The sequence below is a fragment of the Struthio camelus genome, chromosome 1 (assembly GCF_040807025.1).
Source record: "Struthio camelus isolate bStrCam1 chromosome 1, bStrCam1.hap1, whole genome shotgun sequence".
In the NCBI taxonomy this organism is placed as follows: Eukaryota; Metazoa; Chordata; class Aves; order Struthioniformes; family Struthionidae; genus Struthio; species Struthio camelus.
In genome coordinates, this window is record NC_090942.1 from 122,538,696 (window position 1) to 122,556,959 (window position 18,264).

Consider the following 18,264-nt stretch of genomic DNA (forward strand, 5'->3'; position numbering starts at 1 on the left):
AAAAGCAATATGTCTGTGTCCACTATCACCAGCTGAAAGATCAGGTTTGGAAGCTGTGGAGGAAGAAACCTTAAGTATACTATTTAAAAAAAAAAAAAAAAGCAGAGAGAGATTGGGAGAGAGAGGATTATGTAACAGCGTGCATGAAAGCATCTCTGTGGCATTTCTATCCATCGAAGAATGAAGTGAGCACTGCAAGGGATTACTGCAAGCTCTCATTTATCTCTCAAAATTCTTTTGCTCCTGAAAATCACAAGATACTCTGAGACAAGGACATCAAAATATATTAGTGAAATATATAAAGATGCAGCGGATCTTGATTAATCATGTAGTCAATTATATAAAAACGCTACATTATTCATGTTCCTTAAATGTGATTTGCCAACAGAACGCCTGCAGGGCCCTGATATTTCAAAATATATAGTTTAGGACTAGGCGATGAAGTTCTCAAGGTAAGGTATTTACTCTAGTAATGAACACACCACTCGGTATATACGTCTTGAAAATCCATTGTTAATTAACAGCATTCAATTCTTAATTGTCTTTTTACCAGTTCAGGTGAAATCATTGACACAAAATACATTGTTAAACTGCTTAATCAATCATTGTAGAAAAATAGAGGTGTTTGATAGGGACATTCTAGTACAAAGTTTATGTGAAGCTTCCTGTTGAAAGCTCTGGAGGCTTCTATTTTTTTTAAGCTTATGTTACAAAAAAGGAGATTTCATAAACTTTACAATCTGTACTACATTAATACTAAAGGCAATAAAATACAAGGGGAGAGAGAAAGAAAGAGACAAACACACGCACACCTTAAGCTTTAAGTGCCCTATTCACAAAAATATAGCTTACACATGCACATGCCCCATTGGCGTAAAGTCTATTTTTTTGTGCTAAAGGACACAAAAAAGTTTAGGGCCCTGAGCTGCTACTTTCGTTAATGTCAACTTTTGTTAAACTGCAGCAATGAATTATAGAGTGGCCCAGGAAATGGCAAGAGCCAAAAGCACTTTTATCCTCAGAGGAACGTTTTGCTTTCAGCTCCCGCGCTTTTTGCTAGGATGACAGACCGGCACACACGGGCCGCTCTGCTCCTGACCGAGCAGTGCCTGTGGGCTCTCTAGTATAAAGCTCTACCATCCGGAGGAGCTCTGGAGTGACCCTTCCCTTAAGAAGGGCTCCTCACCCCTTTGGGTCTTGCGAGTAGCCTCATGGATATGTTGTGGTATATGAAGTGAAGTACTCGGCCACCTCTGATGCTGTGGCAGAAGACCAAGAATACCAGGCTGTTTTCAAAGGTCCGTAGCCGAATGAATTTTGTTTCAGAGAAGTTAAGTGTAGGTAATCTTTGCTTAGCTGCTAAAATCGGTCATCCTGGCGGAAGGAACCAAAATCCATATTCTGCACCACTACTTACTTCATGCTGTGTTGTGAAAGCCTTTCAGAAAAGTGTGCAGAGCTGAAGCAGAAGACACCTTTGAGCCAGTTCGATCTGTCAGCCCCTGGTGTGCAAACCTTTTCCCCCACACCCTACTCTTCCCGCCACCACATTCAGCATGGCTAGAGGACTTGCAAAACCCCCTCTGATCAGCCACACTCCGTGAAAATTAGAAAGGGGCTGTTGTTTCAGCAAAAAATAGAAAACAGGTGTGAAATTAATGTGAAAGCTATATCACAGTGCAAAACTTCCACCTGCCCACTAAGTAGTGTCTCCTGGGTTTTTTTTTTTTTTCCTCTTCTATTTTAATGTAAATGTTTACATACAAAAATACGTTGGATTCTCTTCAGTGTGCTCTTCCTTTCCAGAACAGGTATAAAACAAAATTAAGGTTGCAGCTTGTTCTCCTTCGCTGATGGAAGTGCTGTTCCTGATGGGCCCACTGTGAACAGCCCTCCCCAGTGTGAGCAATGCAATCACTTTTGAACAGGTAGTATTTTCTGCACGCTGGGCCTGACCGAGCAGACCTTCACGCTGGGCAGTGCTGTGCTGTGTGAGCAGCCCCGTGCAGAGCATGGCTGTGAAATTATTACAGCACAAATCTGCTCCCCTACTAATGTGAGTTTTGCTGTGTAAGCTCTGTAAACTATCACTGTCCTGTTTATTTCAAAGTTGTTACGTTGTGATTTACAGGATTTATGATGATTTACAGCAGCTGAGGAGCTAACGTAAGGTAAAGAAAATGGTTAGGAAACCACTCTCCTGAGTAAAGGTGGCAGGAACCATGTGTTTAGCTGAGAAACCCGGCTGAAGCATACCCAGGGATGTCATATGTTTTGTGACTCTTCAGGACCAACAAAGTACCAGTGTTGCTAACAAATGAATTTCACTGATTACAGCTTCAGGTGAAATTCAGCTATTTCTTTCCCAGTGGAATAGATAAAATTTACTTACCGTGATGCAACATTCAGTTTTCAATGGCTTGTGCTATTTATGTAGCAAACTACATAGTTTTAACCCAGTTGTTTTTAGGTGGGGAGAAGGGAGAAGTTTTCTTACGTATTTCACATAAAGGGTAACACCTCAACATGAAACATGCTTATTATACTAAGAGTACACAGGACACTCTTGTTTGCCGTGAGTTTGCAGCAGTCTAAATTTAGGTTGAACTGCCAAAGAAATAACCAGGAGTAGTTTACCTTATTTGTAAACAATTTCACAGTATATCAGTAATTATGTTACAATTTCTATACCCTGCCCTCTCCCAGACTTATGGCTTTTTAGAGTCAGTAAAATGATCTGCTTGGGAAACAGTGAGGTTCTCTAAATAGCTGCCAGTCTGGTACACTTAAGAAGTTGTCATGCACTAGAAGAGCCATAGATATAGGGGGAGAAAATCAATAATACACTCCAAATATTAGAACAGAAATGCCTACTTAATGGGTAGTTTGTTTTTGCATCCCAACATTTCTAGAATTCTGTTTCTAAACCTATGTTAATTACACATCTATGTACATTATTTAGAAGTTCTTTACTACAGTACTTTTGTACATGCTGTCTTTATTACTAAATGTAAAGAGAAAGTAGTTACATAAGGCATATGTACAGTATCTTGTTGGATTGCAGAACCCTCTGCTCACCTTTGCCTTAAAGCTGCAATGTCCATTTTATGGAGGCTGGTCATCCAGTTTATGAAACTGTCTTGAGATTTATAAAAGCTGGAGCCAAGGTCCATTGCTTTGATGAACGTTAATGAGTCTTTCCCTTTAGCATCCCCATTATATATCCCAGTGGCTTTTTTTTATTTTTTTGTTCATTTGAATGAATCTGGAGGTTTGAGCTCAGACACGTGCAGAGGAAATGAGTAGCTGTTACCAGGGTGGGGACCAGAGATTCCATTAAAAATAATGGGTATTGCAGCTTTAACCTGCATCTTTGTTTAGTCTATGAATCTCTTGATTTTAAATTGGGCAGGTAGATATTTCACGTCTCAAATATTTATTTTCCCAGAATTAAGACTTACAATGAAGAAAAAAGTGTGTAGGAGGGACAGAAAGAAAAGGGGAGCAAAGAGGGAGAAGGTTGCATGGCCCTCATCCCTCTGGTCTTTCTAAACTTTGGACTCATTCTCTAAGTTTGCCACATCACCATTTCTTTCGTTTTGGTCTTCCTGGTTCTTTTCCTCCTCTTCAGTCTCCAGTTCAGCATGCTGGTCTAACTTGCTGGAAACAGACCACGTCAGGGGCAGTTCTGCTCGGCTGGCCATCTCTGCCAGTTCTTTGGCACTGTAAACTGGTGTGTTGGTCTCATACGTTTCATGAAAGCTGTTGTAGTCAACCTCATAAAATCCATCCTCCAGAGTGAGGACAGGGGTGAAGCGATAACCCCACAGGATCTCACTGGTCACATAAGAACTTCGAGCTTGGCACGTCATTCCTGTAACAGAGAAGGAAGAAGGGCTGTAATAAGGACAGATTTCTTTCCCAAATCCTTGATTATTTTTTCATATAGCCAGAGAAGCGTTTGTAAAAAGGCACGTGCTAGATAAGTAATAGGTTTGACACCATATGAGGTTCAGCTTAGAATGTAATTTTACAATGTGTAACTTATTTGGTGCCTTTTCCTTTTATGTCTGTATATGATTACATGTGGTGAGTCAGTGAACAAAGTCCTAACATTTCTTAGTTAAATGCAATTCTTTTTCTCATATTTCATCAGCGAGTGATTTGCCTGCTGATGAATCTCAAATTGCTTGTTGAGAACATACGTGACTTGTGTTGTGTCATCCTTTTGTTCCCCGATGGATGATTTGTGCAACTAACCCACATTCAGCTGTTGCCCAGGCTAGCTGAAGGACTTGTGCAAAACCTTTTCTCTGTTTGAGCTAACCCTTATACCTGTGATCCACGGATAAGACTTTGTTCCCGTGCGTGCTGGAGCCTTCTTTTAGTCAAGCTGCTTTGAGGTTTGGGCTGACAGCCAACACGCAAACAATAGCAAAACTCCCAGGACATGTACTAATGCAGGGCATTGACTTCAAATGGCTGGGACTCACTTCTTTGCTGCCTTCTTCTGCAGCTCTGCTGAACCTCACTCTGTGAACTGCTATAGGGCAAAAAAACCTGTAAGGCACTGTATCTTGCTAAGAGACATTGAGGGGGGCAGCTGTTCCGCGTTCAAAGTGTGATCCAGTGCGTCCTCCGGATGAAGAAATGCCTGGCCATAGTGGGGAGCTGTGACTGGGAGGACCTCCCCCATCTCAGACAGGCAACTCAGGGAAGCACTGTAATAAAGGATTAATGCTCAGTTGTGGAAGATGGAAACCTAGCAGACCGAAAAAAAAGGTGAAGAGTAGTGGACTGAAGAGGCAAAAGCATACTTGCAACAAAATGGGTTTACGTGGAGAGGATGTAACGGATTTGCTTTTATTATTTACACATTCTTAGCTATGTGTTATTAAGCAAAGCTCAGTCAACTAGTATATATCAAGTACTTAATAAATAATGATATAAAATCCCTGAACAAATCTGCCACACATCAGTTATTTAGGAGGTAATTGTAAGCAATAAAAACTTTAATTTTGGGGACGCGAATGGCAACCCCTAGCGATGCACGTTGTCTCTCTGCAGCTGCTGGCATCATGTGAAGTCACAGTTTCAGGAAGTGAAGGTAATGATAGTTTAACATCTCTGACTTTTTTCAGAGATGTGCAAACTGCTTTAGATAATTCTGTCCTCCTTTTCTTGGGCCTTCTCTCCAAGCTCAGCTATCTTCTTTCTTACAGGTGAAAACTGCTACTTCTTGGTACTCTACCTTTTTTGCTTATACTGTTATGTTTAGAAAGACATTTACCAGGTGTTACCACACTGTGGTACTTCCGCACTTCTCCAGCGTTTCCCTCTGCTTACCTCGGAAAATGACTGCAGCGCCTCAGGCACTGCGGCATGGGGGCTGGTGGGGAGAAAGCTTTCTTGAGGAAACTGCTGCGCTTTTGCTACCTGCCTTGTCATCTCCCAGGTGGAACCAGGCAGAAAAATGAGGATATTTTTACTCTGCTTGGTTATTTTAATTACTCTTTCTTCTCCCATGACCGAAATACTCAAGCCTTTGTTTTTCTGAGTTTTGTAGGACAGGACACGTTTGCGTTTCACTCCTCAAGTAATGCACAAATGGAAATGTAAAGATCTTACCATTCTTCTGCTCGTTTCACAGATGATGTAAGGGAGGAAGAACACTGGAAATCATGTAACACAATCATCTCTTGGGAACTTTCCTGTGCAAATTTTAGTCTAAAGGAGATCATCTGTCACACAAAATGACAGAGGTAGAGGAACTTTAAAGCTCACGGAGCGCTATGCATATGCCAAATACACTGGATGTGCAGCAGCTTCCACAAAAAGGGTCCTTCGCTCTGCAGATCCATGGCAGACCCAGAAGAGGGGGTGCAGGATTTGATAGGATCTCCCTGCTCCAGAGATAGAGGCGTTGCTGGGCTGGAGCCAGAGAGAGCAACCAGTGGTCAGTGCTGGTCCCTCCTTCCCCAGACATCCCTCTGCACTGGTGTCCCACCAGCAACTTGGCTCCCCCTTGGTGGCACACTGATGCCAGCCACCCCTGCACGGGTGGTCCCGAAGGAGTGTGCCATTCCTTACACTTACGTGTTTCGAATCCCTTTTTTACCGCGGAAATTTAACTTTGAAGTGGGGGGGAAACTTGGAGTTTTCATTACAAAAGCAATAAGATTGAGCTAAAAAATACTGAAGTGCCTTTGAAACAGTATTACCTTGCTGTGCTCCGACTAAGTACTCAGTAGTGTTCCCGTTGCTTTGGTTAGGAAAAGTGCATTTAACAGGTGGCAAAGAGGGGGATAATTTTCTGCAGAAGCCAAGAAGATCGATTGAATTATGTTTGAGTTAGAGCTCATTTAGAAAACCATCATCTGAAATGTTCAGCTGTCTCAGTTTTTAATTTAGGCTCCCACTCAACAATGTTTTATTAATACCTGTTTATTTTCCACAGGTAGATAAAATCCTTTCAGAACCAGAATGGAAAAGTTTGGATTTTTGAAGCAAGTAAATTGAAATGAAACAAAAGACTTTATGTAGGGATGAGTGTGTGCGAGTGAGAGAGAGACTTACCAATGCTCTCTAAAGGCTTGTGATAGTTACCAGAGGAAAAATTTTTAAGTGGATCACCAGGATCCCAGCTTAAAAGGCACCACAGTTGCAGAGACCCTTGAAGTGGTTGCCAGTGACCCTGCTTGGATCTGGAAGCAAGAGAGACATGTTTGTGCCGTTCAGTGTTGCATGGACTTATCAGCTGGCATCTGTGTTGGCTGAGAGATCCCTGTGCTCTACAGTCAGCAGAGTCCCTGGACTTCTCTGCATGTACACCCTTATTGTATATCGTGGTCTAAATTGCACACATTTTAGATATGCCATGGTTGTATTTTCTCCTGTAAAAGGAAATGGGATTTTTATTATTCATTGCAAGTTCTAAATATACTTTTGGTTGAGAGGTGAGGCTGCACTTTGAGTGAGTTTTAGGCTTTAGGCTTGCAAGTATTGCACAATTTATTCAGTAATTGTGTGGTTTATATGTGGTTACATATCTATTGCACAACGGTTTTTAAAATGATTGTGGTTTGCCATTTTGACTAGTGTCTCATTTTAATTGGATCCCTTCTGGCTAGATGAGAGCCGGGGAGCCTTCAGAGCTACTTAGCTGAACGTTAATTGGATTTTTTTTAAATCAGCAGGAATATTAAGAGACCAAAATAATTCATTTTAAGTTAATTAAAAGTATAAGAGGAATGACTCGTGTGTTTAAGGAGGAGTGTCACGGTCAAATAAAAACCTTGAGGCTTGGTTCTCGGGTCCTGCTAAACCCCCGTGGCTCTGACGGGGGTGGCGTGAATTCAGCGCAACTGGTGGCGACGGAGGGAGAATTCTTCCCGCGCCGGGCAGCTGCCCGTCCGCAGAGATCACGGAAAGGCAGCTCCGCAGCTCCCTGCGCCATCTGTCTCTGCTCCCTGGCACAGGAGAAGAGCAGAGGCCGGATTAGGTTGCACTGCAGCGGGCTTTAGCCTGCACCTGTTCATCTCGCTGCACGCTGCGTTTTAAACACACCCGGAGCTGATGAGACCGCCGATAACTTCCCGTAACTTCTGTTTCGCTCTTTTAAACTCAAAGCATATGTAACGAGTGGTAATGAGCCTTTGTGCGCGTTGTAGCTTTCTGTTAGGTCTTAACCTTAAGTTAACGACGGTGTCCTGGTCTGTTTGTTTTATATTTACGCAGGCTGCAGAATCACGACCGAGTGTTGCGTCAGTTGATTGCTAGGCAAGCCACCAGTGCAAGAGAGTTAACGGCCATATTACTTCATTGTGGGTTTTTTATTATGTTTCGTGTTCTGTTACAGCTCTGTGGGCTGTAACCAGAGTTATAAAAGTTGCCGCTCCTTCCTGAAGGAAACATACAGTTATGGATACTGCTGGCATCGCTCCCTCACCCCCTGCTCCTGAGTCACAACGGTGCAGAGAGAGTTGCAAGCTGAAGTTTGGCTCTTGTTATATTGAGAAAGGTGAAATAAATTACAGCAAAGGGGGAAGAAGAGGCTTTTTTTTTTTTTTTTTTTGAAGCAGCCAGGCTAGTTTCACGTGTCTGAAATCAGTCGTCGTTTGTTGTCTCTGGGTAGTTCTGCTACCACACAACCAGTGTATTTTAAAACTTTAATTCATCCTCTAAATTGCATATGATTTCCCTTTCAACAGGTGAGGAGCTGAAGTGCAGAGAGGCTCAAGCAGTGCGGCAAAGGGGAGCGTGGTCTGAGAGCAGAGGTAAGGCCGCTACGCCTCACGGCTCACGCGCTTTCTGCCCACGCCGAAGTCAAGGCATCACCGCTGCAGTCCTGCCACGAGGTAGCTGTGGTGTGGTGGGGACGCTGGGTGTCTGCCCATGGGTAGGGGCTTGGTCACAGCTGTGACAGTATGTCCAGTTTGCTTCAACAGGAGCTTGAGACCATGCTTTGGCTCCCAATGTGTTTGACTCTCCTCCTTGGGAGAGCTCCAGGCATGGGCTGAGGTGGCCGTGAAGGTTTCCAGCATGGTGATGTGGCTCCGCGGAGGAGCCCAGACCCACGCCTGCCGCCAGCATGGACGTAACCTGCAGGCCTTGACGGGGGCCACGCAGGAAACCAATAGCCGAGCAGGGTGCCAAAATCGAGTCTCCCAACTTTAGTGGCCAAGTTTTCCTCTCAATCCGCAGCACCGCCAGTTTAGAAACTTTAAGTTTAGAAACCGAGAGAGCGATCGGAGCCGTGTGCCCGGCAGCGCCCCCTCCGCCTGACCCTGGGCACGGACCCTCAGTGTGCCGCGTCAGCAATTTTTCCTGCAGCCGGAACGAAATGTTTTCTCAAGCTTGGTGTTTACACAATGCAGTCTGCAGAAATGACAAAATAATTCCCTTGAGCTGTTGCCCATGACGGGGGCAAGGTTACAATCCCGCTTTGACTGATTAGACTTCGTAACGAAGTTGATGCCACCTCCAGATTCATTACTGTTGAAAAACAGCCCTGCACACTTATTTTCTGGTTGCAGTTTGTTCTCGCTGTCTACTGCTATTTAGGCTTATGCTCAGCACCAGCCTACAGTGCTATAAGGGTTTGGTGCGGTGACCCAGAGTGACTTGAGGCGTTACTTCACAGCACACTTAATTTAAGAATTCAGGCTGACTTGCATAATAATATGTTGTGTCATATAGCCTTACTGTACATTATTTTACTTTGTGATGGGAGCTATCAGAATAAAAATGCTATGAAAAAGTTAAGGGAAAAGGGGTACTCCAGGAGCATGAAACCCAATATGCATTTGAGTTAAAATATAGTGATTTTCAACTCTGGGTCAGCCTACACATAGGGACATAGGGTTACGTATAGAGGTACATGTGTGCATAGGGTTAGAGTACACGTAGGGGCAGCCTCAATTAATTTTTTTTTTTTTTAAACCTGGAATAGCCTTTCTTAGAATAGAACTTTTTCATTTCAAATTTCACTCCTGGGATAAAAAAGTACTTATCACGCACATAAATGACTATAAATGAAATGAGGCAAGCAAACATTACAGCCATTTTCATACTATATCTTTCTGGTTGACAGCCACATTATCGGACGGATTTAGAGGTTTCATTTAGTAGGGATATTCTTCCAGCACTTAATGAAATTAGACAGACTCTCTAGTGTACAAAACCGGACCAGATACCCCATAATAAGAACAACACAAATTCAATCGTTACACAGGAAGCTTGCCTCACGGTTTAACTTGGAGTGAATGTAGCGCCGTAGGACTGAAGTGTCCACAGAAAAGGATGGTGGTCCCGTTTCTGGGGTGAGTGGAGTTTCGCTCACTTACTAGGAGCAGAGAATTAGGTCTGGAGTCTCTGACCAGGAGCTGAGGCTCCCAAGTGCGATGTTCCTAATCTGGTGCTTTCACCCTGTATTTCTTCATAACATCCTTTGTGAGGTATCACTGTAGACGTTTCAATCTACTTTGCCAAAAGTTTCTTTTGTATCTTAACAACCTTTTAAAAACAAAACAAAAAATGTATGAAATTCTCTACCTCGTGTGATTAGTTCCTACCCTGTGATTAATTCCCACAGCCTCCATATCAGCGCTTATGATGAAATTGTGTTGCTGCAGCAGCAGTGGTGAGCACAGGGAAGGTGCTAACCCGTAGTATTAGAGCTAGCATTTGGCTGGAGCATGTGTGAGAAGATGGGGGAATTTTACTTAACCACTGTACTAATAACACTAACATTGAACTAGTTAGATGAACAGGCACCTAATCTCTTAAATTCCAGTGTGGAGCTCACAAAAGCTCTGCTGACTTTCTAAGTCAGTACCTAAGGATTGCTCTTGTGTTTGCTATGTCTCACCAAGCAGTGGGCTACAAGGCAGTGTGATGGTCTCTGTCCGGAGGACCCTTTGGTTTCAAATGTATTTTGTGCAAGGGAAGTGATTTGTCAGTCTGCTGTCCTTACATGTTAAGGAGAATGAGAAAGCAATATGTGCTACTCCAAACAAGCAAAAGGCGAGGAGTCAAGAAGTCCTGATTTTAAAATTAGTTCTTTCTACAGACATGTTATGTGGGCTTAGGCAAATTGCTTAGCTTTGCTAGGTCTCTTTTACTTGTGTGCCACAAGGGACATGCTGAGAGGATTTAAATGCAGCAGACATGCTTGCGGTATATTCTCTTCCTCATCTAGACTTTCACTGTCAAATTTGTGCTAAACATTTCTCCCTGATGTGAAAATGATTACCTTAAAGAAAAAAAAAATGACAGAGATTTAGAATAAAATTTCCGTATTGCCACCAAATTATTGCCAGAAACATTCCATATTAGTTAATTTGTTCTCTTTTATCAATCTTTAAAAAAAAAAAAAAAAGTCGTGCTGTACCCTGACTCTCCCATTATTCCATTTTTTATAGATCCAGAAGCACCAGTTGTCTTTGTTGAAAAATGATGCAGCTAGAATGCTCTGATATGGTATTTTCCTCTCCTTTTTGTGTTTGTGGGCATCTGGCAAGAAATCCTTTCCTTTCTTTTTAAAGTTTTCTCTGAATAAAAAAAAAATTAAAGTATACAGCCTTCCGCTCAGAGCTAGCAACAGGAAGTTCTCAGGGTTCTGACAACCTGCTTCAGAAAAACACCTGGAAATTGGATGCTTATCTCATTTTGAGCAATGTCTAAAGCTCTTGAGAGCAGCCGGAACTGGACAGGTGCCTGAAAGCATTTCAATGTATCTTTGTTTCAGCATGCCTGGGAACCTGGGCACAAAATCCTCATGCCCTGGGTTATGAATAGTTTGTGTGTCTTCTCCATGCCTTGGCTATGCGGCAGCATGGCCAATGCTGGCTCTAGTGCAGGGACCTGAGAGAGGAGGGTATTTGTCAGTGGAAGAGGAAGAAAAGGACAGGCACGGTGTTATCCCATAAGAATGACTGATTTTATCATATAATATCCATCTAATACTTACACACTAGGCCATAAATAAAGTGAAAATTGAAAGGAATTGACTTTAATTGATATTTTTCTTTTTCCTTTTCCTTTTTTAATGTTAAAACAGGTGATTGAAAAATTTTTTTTGGTAAGTCATTTGAGTAACTTGTTATTTCTGTTTTCATGTTTCACATGAAATAATCAGAGCAAGAATCTGATCACTGTGTTTGAAGTTTTATACTTTTGATCTAACCTTTTCTGCGACTTCTGACCAGAGGTCTCTGTGGTAGCTGCTGTCTTAACCTCACAGCTGAGACCAGGCTGGGGACAAGCTCCACAACAGAAAGTGTAAGTCACCATGAAGTCAGACACAGAGTCTGGCCTGATCGCTGAGGACGGTAGCAACGTCACATCTGGTGGGCGATGGCATGTGCAAAAATGACCTAATAGTAGAAGAGGTGCGTAGGAAATTAAGCTGATGAGAAGCCATAATTTCAATTCAGTGGGACTTTCCGACATTTCAGAATCAGATTTCTTTCTAAACCAGATGAAAACAAATAACAAGCATAAAAATTGGAATTGCCACTAAATTAAATTCTAAACAAATTCTAACTTGGCTCAGGCAAAGCATCCTGTTTTCACTTTGACTTTTTCAAACTTGATGCATTCTACAAAACAGCATTTAAATTGGAAAAAGGCGACCATTTTTTAGTCTCTTTCAAAGCAGAATATTAAAAATGGATGTTTTTTTCCCCCAGAGGGAGATTTCATTGTCAATGAAATGATACTTTCCAATGGAAACGTATTCCATAAGAAAATTTTAATTTATTTGGTTAATATCCTGTCAGGGATTAAATATACCTCACAGAGTATTCTGTGTCTACTTTCTTATTTTCTGTCTGTGTGTGCATTAGTCCCAGAAATGATACAAGCAAAAGGCAGAAAAGCTTATCTGATTCAATCTTGAACGTGCTGCCACTGTATACATTTTCAATAAGCAACTTCTCAAAGGAGGTGGTACAATTACTATTCAGCCAATATTTAACCTTCATTTAGCCTTACATTCAGGCCATGCCCAGAAAACCAAGCAGCCTAATGTGTATGAATTTTAATCATTTTTTCTGCTGTGCTTTTCAAGTGGATGATGATTGCATTTTTCTGTCAACTAAATCTGTGAAATTTAATGTATCAAATAACACAGTGTCTGACCAGAGAAAGAAGCATGTTCCAGATTTGGTACTCGGAGTCCTTGGAAACAGGAGACTCAATTCTGCAGAGCTGGAACATGAAGTACTGGGATTTTGTACCCTGCTCTGCGTTTGACTGTTGAGAGACATTTATAGATTTGGTGGCGTTTCAGACGCTGAAGCAGCACCCAGCAAATGTTTTATTTCTACCGTCAGACCCACCACAGAAGGCTATTAGAGACGGAAAACTTTGCTTACAAGAAGCCGCAGTAGTGTGGTTGTATCTGCAGTGACTGTGCTTTTAAAATATGAAGCTCTGATTAAACAGGGGACCTGTCCTGAACTTTTTAAAATCCATCCCTATCGATCTGTGGGCTTCCTCCTGTACGTGCCTGCAGGTACAACTCTCGCCTTTGGTGCAGGACCGGCTTTGCAATTTCCTGAAAAGCGGTGGGGAGCAGGCAGTGAAAGGTGCTTCCAGCTGAGCCGCCTGCTGCCACCTCACTCCAGAGGGACCTCGGCAGGATTTTTTGTTGAGCTGTGCAACCTGACCTATCAAGACTGATGTACGGTGCAGAGCAGAGGATCCTAGGTGGCAAGGGGTGTGACAGGAAGATGTCTGGGAGTGTGTGAAGGCTAATGATGATGTTTATGGGTTTGCACCTATCCAGCTGTCTGGCCAGGTTGTTTCTGTAACAGAGGGAACGAGTGGCCAGCAAAAATCATAGCCTTTGCGTGAGTTCCTGTTTCCTTCCTGTTTCTTTTCCACAGTCATAAGCAACACCTTTAAATCTTATACCAGAGATCCTCAAAAACTAAGCGGTTCACACACATATTCCAATTTGGTTACCTCTGCATTTGAAAGCGCTTGGTACTCAGTCCCTTTTATAGTCTCTGCCTAGTCAGCAGATTCACAGCTGCTGAGGGAAAAACTTCATAAGCCCAACAGGAGAAGAGAGGACGTGGGTCTCCTGGCTGCACCCTGGTGTGCTGCGGTGCTGTGTTGCAGCTGGGTTGGCTGCCCTGGCCACCTGCCTCCTGGTCTCAGGTTGAGAGAAGCTCAAGGGAGTCCCTCCTCCTCCAGCGGCTCTGAGGCTCTGCCCTTTTTCCTACCTTTCATGAAAGGGTAGAAAGTTATAGGAAAAACTAGTTTTGGATAAAAGGAGGGTGAAGGAGGAGGGAGAACTGCAGTGTTACTCCTCTTGGGGAAGAAAGCAGGAGGAAAAAGTCCTGTTTTTCTCAGCTCTCCATAGACCCAAAGGCTAAATGAGATTAGCACCTCTGCAGCTGGTTCCTCTCTCTCCATTCCTTGGTGTGGAGACAGAAGATTGGAAGGGGACAGATATGAATCCCAGATAGCGAATGAGGAAGAGAAAAATGCATCCTCTAGCACTTCAAAGTTTCACAGTTTGATAAACCCCTATGTCTTTTTGAGAGCTCCAGCCTTTCTGTTCAATTTGCATAGGAACTGCTTTCTTCTCCCGAATGTTCAGGCTAACATTGCAAGATGTGGTATTTAAAAAGAGAACAAAACATTCAAGGTTTGTACTTTTTATAAAAACATCACATGTTACTGTGGGAATGTTCGTGGACCTGGGATTAAAGACAAAACAGTGTGAACAGGTAGCTTGGCACACTGTAAAATTTAGGAAATAAGTATAGAGTACTAGCTTTTTGACAACAAAATCTGTGAATCACCCACCAAGTATTCTGGTGGTGGTTTCTAGGTTTGTGGTTATGGCATAGCTCAAGCCTGGTTTAGCTGTTGTGAAATTGGAGGAAAAGAGGAGAGGGAGGATGAGATAAAGCACTTACTTCTGCCAGGCAGATGTTGATGAGACATGATGTTTGAAAATCCAGTATAAAATGAAGAAATGATATTCCATCACCAATCACTTGGATTTTTGACAAGCAGCAAATTTTGTCGGTGAGCTTGGCTGGGCTGTTTTATAACAGTGCATCTTTTTAGGTGGGCTGGAAAAAAAGCTAGCTGTGGGTGGGTGGTGTTTGCTTTTAGAAGAGAGAACTTGGAGAAATTAGTTTTTTTTTTTTTTTAATATCCTCATTCCAGAGATGATATTTTCCATTTATATTTCATCCTAAAGAGTCCCAAGAGGACTTATGTAGGCTTAAAGGTGCTCGGTGGTTTTTGGAAGAAAGCTCTAAACCCTGACAGCATCACTGACATGGTCTTGTCCTCCATTCAAGAAGGCCAAGTATTGTCAGATGTCAGCCTAGAAAAATGCAGATGGGAATGGGCCTGTGTGAGAGTTTGGACTGGTCCTGTTCTGCAGCAGCAGCTAATAAAATCATAGCCATTTGCTGGTTCTTTAAGCAAGCAAAGATCCACCTCCCCAGTGGTTTTGCATGGAGCTCACCTCCTTGAAGCCATGTCCCTGCGCTGGATGGACCTGTGCTGAGTGCAGCTGGCAGCGCCTCCTTCCTTCTCACTAGTGGCTTATGCATGGACCTGCCTCGAGCCCAGTTCCAGCCCTCACACGTCCTGTCCTCATGACTGGTTCATAATAGGTTGGCAGTACGGCCCTTGCCAAGTGGGCAAATTTGACTCAAAGACTTTGAAGCGTGTTCCTGGTTTTAGTCTTCAGCGTAAGAGCAGAAGAGACTCAATGCTGAGGTCCTTTCTGAAGGACCTCCACGTTGTAGATTGCCCAGAGCTTATCTGCTTGAGGAGGAGGAGTTGTCTGGTTATATCCGGGTTAATTTTGTTAGGATTTTAAATGATGGCTCTAGACAGTAGACTCTATACCCTTTCATTTTCATAATGGGAGAGAGTTTAAACAACTAAATACTTGTTTCTGCTGTTATTTTGTGTGTCAGGTCAACCCTTTAAAAATATTATTTAAGGGAAACTGCTAAACACATTAAGCTTAAAAATTCATCTATCATAAAAATGATCTTTGATTGCAATTTAAATTAGATGTATTGTTTTAGCTTTTTATCTTTAGCATAACAAATGAATCAGCCAATCCTAGCCTTAATGTAACTCAGATTCTTGATGAACTTTTGCAGGCCTTCTAGCAGTTATGCAAAGCAAATCATCTGTGCTGTTAAAATCCTCCCACTGAATTATAGCGAGTGATTTTTTTGATTTTTTTTTTCAGTTCATAGGATAAGACTTAAGATAAGTTGGTGCTTTCAGGTTAATAATATTGGCTGTCTGTCAACTTTAGCAGCATATTCTGAAATGCAGGATTGAGAAAAAACTGGCTGCCTCAGGGAATGAGATGCAAAATCTTTCTCTTCTGAACTACTAGTTAATATTCAAATTATGTCAAAATTTGTATTCGTATTTTAACTGTTTGACATTCTGCGTGATGATAAGTGCTATTAATATACCTGCTGGTAGATCAATGACCATTTTAGAAAAATTAATATTACACTTGGCTTTAATTGATTTTGTTTTTATTTGAGGTGGCAAGGAAAGAGCTGATTCTGATCTTTAATTAGTGCCTAGTGTCTAGCAATGAGCCTAAAAAAGGAGAGTGGCAGCACTACAGTTGGGATTTTAGAAGAGCTTCAGTACTGCTCTCTTGATATTTCTATTCTGGGGAAAAAGTAACAATAAGAGACTTCAAGCTCTGGACTTTTCAATATAGCCCTTTTCTCAGTGACTGAGTTCATTTACAAGGAAAAAAAGAAGCCAAAATGAGCAAAAAGGTATTTTGTTTCATTCCTTGTTGATCTGTTGTAAATATTTAAACTAATTGTTTCTAAGAGGAGCATAGACAAATTAATCTATGAGAACGTGCTGTCTGGTTTTGCCACTACCATTTCATACTAGTGACAGAGCAGAGAAATTCTCCTTAGTTTTAATAATATATTATCTCAGCTGGGAAAAAAAAATATTAGTATGGGAAAAAAGATGAGCTTGAGAAGAGGTGCATAGGTATGGAGTAAGCTCTTTGAGCAAACAAGGAGAGGATGGTGCTCATACTCAAAATAGCATGGTTACCAGAGGACAGGTACCTAGAGATATTACGGAGGAGTCCTGAAGCAAAAGGATTGGGCTTTTGAAGCAAGAAGTGCTTGGTGTAAAGGTCTGTATATGTGTGACTATGTTTTTACTGAGGAATGAATTTATGTTTAATGTTGAGGATAGGCTTGGTGTTCAGCAGATGCTGAAGCTTCCTTCCTGGTTTTATGATTATAAAGCACACTTGTATGGCAAAAAGCGTTTGGCTCACGGTGTTGTAATGCTGTATGGCAGCTTGGCTGGCACACCGGGCATGAGCTGTTCTCATGCTCCCTGGACATGAGCACTTGAATGCTTTCAGCTTTACTTCTGTTGGTTGTTTCATTCCTCTATTCCAGTCATGAGGTGGCACTCTTCTACCAGGAGACATAGCTTACAAAGATTTCAGTATGTCTATAAGTCTAAACTAAGAAAAGCAGGCAACACCTTGAAAATATTTTGAAGGTATTATTGCAAAAGTTACTTCTGAATTGCCTAGGCAGGCAGGTAGATGAGTAGCCACCAGGACTGTGTGTGTTTGTGGTAGGAATGCAGTATTTGGAGGAGACATCTTGCTGAACTCTGGTTGAGCTAGAGTTTAGTGCCTTGCTTGATTTTCCTCTGGCTCCTGTACAGATGTGAAGCATTTTCTGTGCACCAGCTGCAGACTATATTCTTCCTCATGACAAGCCCAACAATTACACAGTCTCTTTCTTGCAGCTTCTATTACAGCTGCCAGGCCATTGCTACTCTGGAGCACTTCATTGATACATGCTTTGTACAATGAGCACTTGGCTAAAACTGGACATCCTTCACTCTGATGATATCCTGCCTCTTGGTAAATAAAGCTGAACAGTCGCTGAGTTCAGAGCTAAAAGGAAGAAAAATTATACCTTGCTGCTGCTGGCTGAAGAGATCTGCCTCTAATGTTTCGTATGGGTATTTAACAAGAGGTTTAAAAAAAATGCGTGCCATAGCAAAGGGAAAGCACAAAGCCAGATTCTGGTTTCAGTCAGCAGCAGCTCAAATTATTCCTGATTGTGGACCTGACTCTGATCTCCACAGTGTTACACTTCCATGGGATCCTTGTTAAATCCCAAACAATTTCACAGATGCCAGGAAACGTCTTGCCTGTTTGTGAGGCAGCATCCCTGGGCTCCTGCTGTGTTCCTATGCCATCCTTAACCTCCAGTATGAGGAAGAAAAATAAAACTTGACACATTGTCTTTGAAACGTTGCTGACCCCTTCCTTACTTCACACTTGCAGTGAACCAGGCCTGGGTAGTAGGAAATGCAGGGATGGCTTTGAAGCCAGTAGTACTTCCTGCAAACAGAGTAAATCACAAAGGCTGGGAGGAAAGTGCAGGATCCTGGAGGCAAGGAAGGATAACGAAGGGGAGATGCGTTCGGGGGATGTTCCAGACGGCACAGGAAGAATGATGGATCTGACCAGCTTTATGCCATGTGGTGCGCCCTTCTCTCTCCTCTTGATAAACTTGATAAAAGTTTTCCATGGCTGCCAAATGAAATACTTAGCGACTACCTCGCCTTCTTATTTGCTCCGAGCAAAGCTTTTTTTTAGCCAGAGAGGTGAGAGAAGTAAGAACTCCACACCGGGCACTTTATTATCTAAGTGAACCAGGGAGGTGCTGCAGGGACAGATGACAGATC

The 18,264-nt window shown here is 42.4% G+C and overlaps 1 protein-coding gene and 1 long non-coding RNA gene across 11 annotated transcripts in view; one reads left to right on the top strand and one right to left on the bottom strand.

Annotated features, from left to right (window-relative positions):
- Window positions 1-493: 493 nt before the first annotated feature.
- Window positions 494-18,264, bottom strand: part of KCNJ6 (potassium inwardly rectifying channel subfamily J member 6) — a 177,251-nt gene continuing 159,480 nt past the window's right edge. For all 10 annotated transcript variants that reach the window (XM_068913935.1, XM_068913948.1, XM_068913913.1 and 7 more), the window contains one exon: window positions 494-3,874. In XM_068913935.1, coding sequence (XP_068770036.1) covers window positions 3,549-3,874 — 326 coding nt within the window. In that variant the 3' untranslated portion in view covers window positions 494-3,548. The remainder of the gene's footprint in view (window positions 3,875-18,264) is intronic.
- LOC138061638 (uncharacterized) overlaps window positions 7,295-18,264 on the top strand; it is a 36,625-nt gene continuing 25,655 nt past the window's right edge. Inside the window, exon 1 of the long non-coding RNA XR_011135550.1 lies at window positions 7,295-8,276. This is a non-coding gene — a long non-coding RNA (uncharacterized lncRNA). The remainder of the gene's footprint in view (window positions 8,277-18,264) is intronic.